Source organism: Vigna unguiculata, chromosome 10 (assembly GCF_037176805.1).
Source record: "Vigna unguiculata cultivar grain cowpea cultivar isolate G323 ecotype 2 chromosome 10, ASM3717680v1, whole genome shotgun sequence".
NCBI lineage: Eukaryota > Viridiplantae > Streptophyta > Magnoliopsida > Fabales > Fabaceae > Vigna > Vigna unguiculata.
Genome location: NC_140801.1, coordinates 3,302,641 through 3,313,499, shown reverse-complemented (window position 1 = coordinate 3,313,499; position 10,859 = coordinate 3,302,641). Strand labels below are relative to the sequence as shown.

The window sequence follows — 10,859 nt, the reverse complement described above, 5'->3', positions numbered from 1 at the left end:
CCTCTTGGTGCATTGTTCCAACTTGCAGAAATCATAGCTGATAAGCCGATGCAGGTTCCTTGGGATGCTAACATTTTTGGGAGAGATCTTGACATCCCACTTTACTTGCATTCCCAAGATGTCTTGGAGCTTGCACGAGGACAAGAAGAACTCAATATTACCATTATCCAATTATGGATGATGTAAGTCTTTTAGTCATTATATATAGTTATTTGATATATTTATGTATTTACTTATATCAAATCAATTTTTGGTTTAGGTATTTGTCTGGTGTCACTGAAACTATGGGGCTGAATGATGTATATGGGTTTATAGACCCCCAACTCACCCATGAAGGCAACAAGTTTGATGACATTCAAGCATATGTGACCAAATGCTTTCAACGTGGAAAAGAAATTTATTTTGTCCCTTATCTTGCTGGGTAAGTCATTTTTGTTAACTTATGAATATAATAAGTCATTTTAATGCATAACAATGAATTTATTTTCTTATCAGGCGTCATTGGCAGTTACTTGTGGTTTCCCTAAGGGAGAACCTTGCTGTGTGGTTTTGCTCTTTGCATCGCCCTCCCCCCAACCATCTTAGACAAGTGATAGATTGGTAAGAACCTCAATATCAATCTTATGAATATGACATGTTATATAAAAATATCCTAACTTATTCCCTATATCATAGTTCAATTGCTGCACATAACATGTTGTTAGGGAGATCAACGGCTAAGGCAAAAGGTCTTGTATGGTGTTCTCTCCAGGTTTGATATTTCTATCCATATCTTCATGATTGTTTGCTTGATTTTCTTCATTAATTAATTGTAACGTTGTTAATATAATGTAGTGTAATAGACAAACCGGCTCATATGAGTGCGGTTACTATATAATGCAATGGATGACAACCACTGTGCGTGCTCGTATTACAACAAATTGGGAAACGGTAATATATATTTGAATTAAAATGAATACTTTGCAATATTTCCTTTTTATATACTAACTTAACTTAATCTATTATTTTGTAGACATTCAAGAGTCCTGCAGCAATTCCCGCAAAGTCCATCAAGTTTGGTAGGATAGCATGTGCCAAATATATAATTGAAATGTACAATACTATTGATTAGAACATGTATCTTGATTGTAAATGATTTGTAATTGTCTTTTAAATGAATTTGAATTGTGGATGTGTTTTAAAATATTTTGTTCTGGTCTATTCTGGTCTGTGCTGGGTGCTGAACAAAATTTGCAGGTTTAAATGTGGGAATAACACCAAAACAGAAACTGCATTAAAAAAAAAAAAAACAGAGTATTAGGCCTCGGTTCATACCAGAAACGAAGCAAAAAGGGTGCTTTTGGCCTCGGGTGCAGCCAAAACCGAGGCCAAAAGGGTATCGAATTAAAAAAAAAAAAAAAAACACCATATGGCCTCGGGTGCAACAAAAACCGAGGCCAAAAAGAGCCCATATGGCCTCGGGTGCAGCAAAAACCGAGGCCAAAAGGGTTATCGAATTTTAAAAAAAAAAAAGAAAAGGCCCATATGGCCTCGGGTGCAGTGAAAACCGAGGCAGAAGGCAGGGTCTATGGCCTCGGGTGCTTTGAAAACCGAGGCAGAATCCCCCTCTATGGCTTCGGTTCTTAACCGAGGCCAAAAGCTATGACCTTTTTGCCTCGCCCCAATATGCTTCGGTTTCCGAACCGGTGCAGAATATTAAAAACAACTGCTGCCAAAGGCCCTTCCTGCACTGGTACTATCCTCTATTCTATATTATCTCTTCTCTTCTCGATTATCTATTATTCTCTCTATTATTCACTTTATTTCATAACACAAACATATTTTTATAACATTCAACCATATTTTATTACACTTTTAATTTATTAAGTAGACTTATTTATCAACTATGATTTCAACCGATCATTCTATCATAGATTTAGCCAATAAAATTGAAAAGACCTTAAACGTGCTTGTACATTACTCACCTTACTTGTCCACCACGCAAAGTAATTCGTGGAAATCAATTCCAAAGACCATAATAACGTATTTATTGTTATTTCAACTCATGATAGCAAAAGCATTCTAATTTAAACATAAATATTATTTTAATATATTTAATATATTTTAATAATATATTGTTTAACTAAACTAACTGAAAAAACTATATTTGTAAACGAATAATTATGATAATAACTGAAAAAAAAAATACATTCATAAATAAAAGTGGTAAGTTTGATAATTGTTATCTTCTAATTGTAAGTTTGAAATTATCATCGTAGAGAGTGTTTGTTTAATACTACAGCCCAACATTTAACTTGAGAATTCATTTCATAATTTAATTTGCTAGAATTTATAGTCAACGGGTTACAAAAGTAATAGGAAATTGTTCACCGATATTCAGGCATGGGTTGATAAATCAAAAGTAATTGTTTTACATTTTATTACTTAATTATTATTAATATTTTACAAATTTATCATCAAAATTTTACGAATTCTATTATCATATTTCCCGTATATTTTTCAATAATAAAAGAATAAATTTTACATGTTTTACTGGTTCGTTAAATCTCTAATAGAATGTTAAATATGTATCTTTATATTAAATATTACATATTCATAAAGAATTTATATGTAAGTCGATGAATAGTTTGTCCTTTTTATTGTATGTATTATGTATAGGGTAGTAAAGAAAGAAAATAACACCTTTTTTGTCATTAATTTGGAAAATAGAAAAGAAAATAGAGAATTAGTTAAATGAATGAATATATAAAGTGATAACATTAAAACCGAAAGAAGTTAAAGTTGGTAGATAATAATGTTTGAGTGATCTTTCGTGGTACCTAACGTTGTCTCTATCAAGTGCGCACAAGGTGGGAAGGGATGCAGTGCAATTAGAAACCACATGTGTTCGCTTTCGCTGCTTTGTAACCACACGATGAAGATCGCACGGTTCAGATTAGTGTTTTGAATCTAATTACTGAAAATATGTTTTCTTTTTATTTGGATAAAGTCTAGTAAAATTAAAAAATAAAAAAAGATTAAATTAATTTGTAGAAATTATTTCATCAATTTTACTAAAATATTAACTTAAAGTCATGCATCGAAAAATTAGAATAAATAGATATTTTGGTCATAATTCAAAATAATTCAAACGAGTACAGTTATTTTGGTCATAATTATTAAAAAATATATATTTAGATAAAGGGTTAAATATATTTTTAATTCATTAACTTTTACCGAATTTTAGAATTAGTCAATTTCAAAATATTTGACAAATTTAGTCTTTTATCTTTTAAAATATGTGAATTTAGTCATTTTAATCAAATTTTATTAAGTTTATTTGATTTTAAGCGCGTTTCGTAATATATTTGATTTAACATTAAAAAAATGTGTCAAACAGTATAAACAACTCAAATATAGTCCTGAAATATGTATGAAACATCAAATAAACCTAACAAAATTTGATTAAAAAAATTAAATTCATGTATTTCGAAAGATAAATAACTAAATTAATTTAAAGTTTTAAAATTCAAATGCTAGACAAAAATATATTTAAAAAAAAAAAAAGTGATGTGATGAAATATTTCGACGATTATGATTTGTTGGGTGCGTGAAAGCGCGTTATGGTGCTGTGCAGGCGATTCAGATATTCATATCCTTTGGTCCAAACACTGTGTTGACCACGTCACAATAATGGTAATCCACGCCTCTTCTCTCTTCCTATATAAACCCATTGGTTGTGTTCAACAAAACTCACAACTTCATCTTCTTCATTTGATTCACTTCAATGGGTCCACCTGCTTACAAGTGCAGAAACTGCCAAACTCCTATTGCTTATCGTGATGAACTTCTTTCCAAAAACTATATGGTAATATTGTTCATCAAACTCACTTTTTTACCTTTTACTTTTTTCTTCATCACTTTGTTTCTGTCTTTGGATCTGCCACATGATTGTTTGTAGATGAAAAAGCACCAAAACTAAGATTTTTTCTCTTTCTTTTTTTTCTTTCCCAAAACCACAGAGTAGTTCTGTTTTTCTTTCTCATCTTTTCCTCATTCTTTCTGCATACCAATTAGGATGAGCCTCATATGCAAGTTGAACTTAGATTTCAGATAAAAACTAAGAGATTCTTCACTTTTTGTATAACTATTGACTGATTTCTATACTTCAAAAAAGAATCAAACTTTTTTTGGAGAACATAAACCGTATATGTATATATGGACTTTTTTGTAAAAAGGGGTCAATTTGACAAAAAATTTGTAAAAATGGGTCAGTTAAATTTTTTTTTGCAAAATAGGATAAAGTGGTCGTGGTTGAGGACGACATTAAAGGTGAAGTCGTCCTTCATCGTGTCGGTTTCTTTTTTTTTTTTCAAAAAGCGAAACCGTGCTCTCAGAAGTCGGTTTTTTTTTTATTTTTTTTCTTTTTACACATTCAGCTTTATATATATATATATATATATATATATATATATATATATATATATATATATATATATATATATATATATTTTAATTATATATTATTTAGTTTTTTTTTTAAATATTTGTTTACAGTAGAGAAATAAAGTGACATCCTCAATGGCGATTTTTTCGCCAGTTTCTTCTGATTTGGTCAAAACGTTCTCTACTTCTTCGTTTGATTTTATAAATTTAGTATTTTATTAAATGATACTTGATAGTTAGTAGACTAACTAAACCACAAATAAAATAAACATTAACAAATTAAATATTCAAATATAATTATCGAAGGATTTTTTAATATTTTTTTAATTTGTATCATTTTATCTTCTTAATTTTGTATTAAGGTTTAACGATTAAGTATTTTAGAATTTTTTTAAAACTATTTTTCATATTTTTACTTAAATAAATATTTAACAAAAACTAAATAATATATAATTAAAAAAAAAGAAAATATATATATATATATATATATATATATATATATATATAAAGCTGAATGTGTAAAAAAAAAAAAATCAAAAAGTGAAGTCGTCATGCCCAAGGACAACTTCACTTTTAAAATATATAGAAACCGGCTTCTGAGAGCACGGTTTCGCTTTTTGGAAAAAAAAAAAAAAAAAGAAACCGGTACGGTGGAGGACGACTTCACCTTTAATGTCGTCCTCCACCACGACGACTTGATCCTATTTTGCAAAAAAAAATTCAAACGACTCTTTTTTACAAATTCTTGGTCAAAATGATCCCTTTTTACAAAAAAGCCTGTATATATGCTTTCATTAATAGGGTATCAATGGTTACCTTCAAAAGGAAAAAAAAAAATACACTTTTTGTGCATATCAGTTTAACAATTTTGGTGTTTTGAGATAAAAGTTTTACTGCCCAGAAGGGTTTTTCTTTTAGGAGACTACCCCCAAACAGTAAATTACATTAAATATGAATTTTTTTATTAATTTACTTTTTTTTTAATAAAAAGAGGAAAATGTATGTGGAGACTATAGTGCTAGTCCACACCCAGAGAGAAAAGAAGATGAAAGTAGATAGGTTTAGGGTTCATAATACAATAAGATGATTAATACAAAAATTAATTTACTTGATGAAAAAAAAAAAGAACAGTTTTACTTTCCTGAGAGCATGTATGAAGAAATATGATAATGTTTGAGGGTTGAAAAGTTGAACCTAAGTATTAGGCCATATTTGAAAATTGAATAGCAAGTGGTTGATCCCTTTGGGTATTCAGGCAAAAACAGGGCAAGCATTTATGTTCTCTCATGCAAGGAACATTGTGTTTGGGCAAAAGCAAGAGACAAATCTGATAACTGGTGTGTACACCATTGCTGGCATCTTCTGCAGCAAGTGTGGTGAGGAATTAGGTTGGAAGTACCTTCAAGCTTCTGAGGCAAGACAGAAGTTCAAGGAAGGCAAATTTATAATTGAATGTTCTAAGATTTCCAAAGAGTACTAGCTTCTATGTTCATGCCTCCTTCAACCATTAACTTCTTTCCATAAATTCTTAAATAAACACTTATGATATGTTTAAGACTGTTTTTTGTATCTCATAATTAAAAGAAGGATTAAGAATATTTTTAATTTCTGTCGGATTTTTAACTTTTGATATATTTTTTTTAAATGAATGAATATAATTGTTTTTAATTTAATTATATAATTTTTTTTTATGTGTTAAATATGTTTTATGATTGACGTTTTGAAATGTTTGTTTCGTTTTAATTCAAGGGTTAAATATGTTTTTGGTTCCTCAATTTTCAGTGAAATTTGGAATTAGTCTTTCTTTGAAAATTTTGACCAATTTAGTCCTTCATCTTTTAAAATGTGTGAATTTAGTCATTTTAATCAAATTTTGTTAAGTTTATCTAACGTTTCAAGCACATTTCATAATAGTATTTGAATTGTTTATCCCGTTTGACATATTTTCGTTTCAATGTTAACTCAAATATTATCAAATATTATCGTAAAATGTGTTTAAAATGTCAAATAAACTTATTAAATTTGGTAAGAAGACTAAATCCACACATTTCTAAAGATGAATGACTAAATGGATATAAAATTTTGAAGATGAATTAATTTTAAAATTGATTGAAACTTGAGGGACCAAAAACATATTTAATCCTTAATTCAAATGTTATTCTAAAATATTGTTTACCAAACTCAACCAAAATTAATGTCATTAAATTAAAAGAATTTTATATATATATATATATATATATATATATATATATATATATATATATATATATATATTCATATTTCTAAATTAAAAATTAAAATATATTAAAATTTGAAAAAATGATAAATTTTAATTTTGCATGTAAGTGTAAAATCTTAAAAATATACTTAACCTTAAAAGAAAATAAAAGTAGAAGATGAAAGTGGTTTCAAGCGATAGTAGTTTATGCAAGTGAAAGTGGTTTATGTGAGTTTCATGAATAGATGATTTTTCTCACATATGTGAAGAGAAGAAATGTTATCTCAATAATAAGAGATGAAAAACTACTTTATCCTTTTCATTTTATTTGCAATTAGTGTATTGTTGTATGTTGGGATGAAATAACAGTTTAGAAATCAATCTGATCTGTATTGATACATAATTTAGTAGGGTTATATGATAATTGGTTAAATTAATTTAAATTACAAAAAATAATAATAATTTAAGAGTAAATTATTAAATTTAAAAAGAATTATTTTAGACTTGTGATAATTATGTTATTTAACTTGTGATTTATATTAAAATAAAATCTCAAAGTCTAATTATTTTTCTTGTGTTGCATTTGGTAAATTTGGTAAAGACAACTATTTACAGGCGCGAAATTATTGCCCTTAAATAATTAAAATATGTTCGATTGATCAAACATATTTTTGAAAATATTTAATAGAATTTTATAGAAATTTTAAGTTTTAAAAATGTTAAAGAAATTTTCTTTCAAATTTTAATTATTCATCAAATCAAATAATTATGGTATTTTCATAGTTTTGAAACTTCTTATCTTAATTATGAAAATTTAAACTTTCGCTTTTGGATAAAAACAACTTTTGAGTAAAACACAAATTAAAAACAACATCATTTGAAATGTTATTTTTTAGATAATAAGCCGAACAAAGATATTTCAAATTTTTCTTCATTCTAATATTCCTAACTGAATAACTGTATTAAGTTAAAATTTGACAGAGAAAGTCTAATAAGAACCTGATTAGGTAAGTTTATGGAGAAGAGCTTCTTTAACAATTCTGATATATAAAAATTCTTTTACATATATATTATAATTAATTTGATATATTATTCAATTTACTTGATGTATATATTGAAACTATTTGATTGCTCTGTACTCTGCTATTGTAACGTCTAATATGTAAAAAAAAAAAAAAAAAAAAAAACTTGTTATTCAATTTAATGTTATCCAAATATAATAATTTCATAAACATGTGAGTTTGCTTTCTAATAAGAAAAAGTTATTTAGTATTGTAATTCATTTCAAAAATTAAACAGAGTTTGGAAATATATATTGTTGGTGTATTGTTTGGAAATTATATATACCAAATGGAATTATTTCTCTATTTTTTATTCATAAAAATAATAAAATTATATATATATATATATATATATATATATATATATGTATTTTTTTATGTAATAAAAGTATTATGAAAAAATAGCAATAAATATTTGCTTAAGAATTTAATTTAAAAACAATAATAATTTGGTACTCAAAATAAAAATTAAACGTATATTTAAAATTTAAAATTTATTAAAAAGTATTACAAAGAATATTCACGTTCAACTTTAATAAAATAAATTTCAATTCAAAATATTTAAAATTTTTATTTGAATATTTAATTAATGTGATCAAATTTTTAAGAAATATTTTAATATAAAATAATTATTTATTTTAAATAAATATCACAAATATAGTAAATTTGTAATAATTATTATTATAATAAATTTTAATTTTATGTAACTCATTATTAAATTTTAATATAATAAGATTATATTAAAAATAATTTTAAATTTTAAAATTATTTAGAAATTTATAAATATTAAAATATAAATTTAAATTAAAATATTCATAAAATTTCAAATATTGTTGATCGCATTTATCCATTCCATTTAATTTTTATTTATCTAATATTATTATCATTATTGTTATCAATTTATAATTATTATGATCATTATTATATAAACTATACATTATTATTATTATTAATTATAATTATTTTATTATTATTATTATTATTATATTATTATTATTAAGATTATAATTATTTATAATAATATATAATAAGAATATACTCTTTTATGTTCACATTTTATTATTTTACTTTTATTTTTAATTATTATTTTAAAAATTGATTATTTCATATATATAGTTTATCTTTTACCGTTATTCTAAAATTTTATTTTCTCTTTAATAATTATCTTAAAAACTTATTTTCTATACATATTTTATTTTTTTAATTTTAACAATTATCTATTTGTTATTGATTTTTGTTCAAATTTTTATGAAAATTAAAAAGTGTGAACACACAGTTCATGTTTCAATTATTTATCTTTTTATTTATTATGTTGTTCATTTATCTTTGCACAATTATCTTAATTCAAAAAACAAATAATTACTAAACTTAGTAAAATAATAAAACTGAAAAATATTTTTTTATTATAAATAATTACTTAAATTTAAAATATAATAATTAAGAGGATAAAATTAAAAAATAAAAAAAGACACCAAATATGTTTATCTCTTCTTATATGTAGTTGTATTATTATTATTATTATTATTATTATTATTATTATTATTATTATTATTATTAATGTTATTGTTGTTGTTGTTGTTTTTGTTGTTATTATTATTATTATTATTATTATTATTATTATGATTGTGTGATACTAGCGAACACACGGGTGTGACAACACCTGTATGTTCGCATTTTTTTAATTTTTAAGAAATTTAAGTATAAATTTAAGTTAAGATCAATAACAAATATATAATTAATTTTTAAAATAGTTGTTAAATGTAAAATTAAAAAAATAAGAAATGTGATTATTATAGTGGTATTATTATTGTTATTATTATTTTTATTTTATCATTAAATCTTATTATTATAGTGATATTATTATTATTATTATTATAGTTAGACACATATTTTACTTTAATTTACTACGGGGATCGTATCTCAATTACTTGCACTTTTATTTGTTTTGTTATTTATTTTATCTCTATATTTGTATAATTATTTGAATTAAATAAATAGTTACTAAAATTAGTAAAATGATAAAACTGACAAATAATTTTTTATTATGAATAATTACTTAAATTTAAAAAATAATAATTAAGAGGATAAAATTGTAAAAACAAAAAAGGACACAAAAAATGTGTATCTCTTATATATGTAGTTGTATTATTATTATTATTATTATTATTATTATTATTATTATTATTACTATTATTATTATAGCTAGACACATCTTACTTTTATTTATTACATTATTATATTTCAATTACTTGTCCTTTTTATTTTTTTATTTATTTATTTGTTGATGTATAATTATAGATTATTATAGTTAACATTAGTCTTAGTAGTATTAGCATTAACATTGATATGTATAGCATAAACATTATTATTATTATTATTATTATTATTATTAGTTTGTTATTATTGGTATCACTATTATTTATTATTATTATTATTATTATTATTATTATAATAATAATAATAATAATAATTATTATTATTATTATTATTCATAGTGATGTTATTATTATAAATGTTTTTTTTAATTATAAAAAATATTATTATACTAAATATTTTTGTTAAATAAATTTTTAATCTTCTAAAAATTTTATAATTTATAATTTATTTTAATATTATAATTAGTATTTTTAATGTTTAAATAAATATAATAACAATTATATTATTATACTAAAAAAGTTTGAAAAAAAAAACAAAAAAAAAATTGTGAGTATACACACGGATCACAGACTATTATAATTATTTCATAAAATCAATTAAATACATTATATTATAATATCAATTTTATTTATTATATTTAAAACTAAAATTCTTATTATATCACTTAGATTTATTCATTACTTTAATAATAATATTTACAAAAGTATTATTAGTTTAATAATAATATTTACAAAAATATTATTTAATTTTTATAATATTTCATTACTCGTTACTTTATTGTTTTATTATACAAAATAAAAAATATATAATTGTGCATATGTAACACCCCATTTAATTAATAAATATAATTAAAGGAAGTATCACATTGAATAATATAGAAATGCGGCCTAGGAGTTTAAACCTTACTCCTTACAATTATCCAAGGAAGTTCGAACATAAAAGGCACACAACGATGCCAAACAGGTACAAAGGTAAAACAACAGTAGTTGATAATACAC

At 23.8% G+C, this 10,859-nt stretch overlaps 1 protein-coding gene and 1 long non-coding RNA gene across 2 annotated transcripts; both read left to right on the top strand.

The window, feature by feature from the left end:
- Window positions 1-273: 273 nt before the first annotated feature.
- Window positions 274-1,177, top strand: LOC146882006 (uncharacterized). Its single transcript, XR_014985043.1, has 3 exons — window positions 274-600; window positions 676-930; window positions 1,013-1,177. It is a non-coding gene; the product is annotated as an uncharacterized LOC146882006 (long non-coding RNA).
- A 2,559-nt stretch (window positions 1,178-3,736) lies between these two features.
- Window positions 3,737-6,030, top strand: LOC114165927 (protein yippee-like At4g27740). Its single transcript, XM_028050552.2, has 2 exons — window positions 3,737-3,847; window positions 5,681-6,030. Exons 1-2 carry the CDS (start codon window positions 3,767-3,769, stop codon window positions 5,903-5,905), a joined length of 306 nt encoding a protein of 101 aa, XP_027906353.1. The 5' UTR covers window positions 3,737-3,766; the 3' UTR covers window positions 5,906-6,030.
- The last annotated feature ends 4,829 nt before the right edge of the window (window positions 6,031-10,859 follow it).

What these genes read in the sequence shown, in the direction of transcription:
- LOC114165927 (XM_028050552.2), top strand. Translation starts at nt 3,767, where the DNA reads ATGGGTCCACCTGCTTACAAGTGCAGAAACTGCCAAACTCCTATTGCT. An exon ending in TTCTTTCCAAAAACTATATG is followed by an intron (nt 3,848 to 5,680) that starts GTAATATTGTTC and finishes TTGGGTATTCAG; the next exon opens with GCAAAAACAGGGCAAGCATT.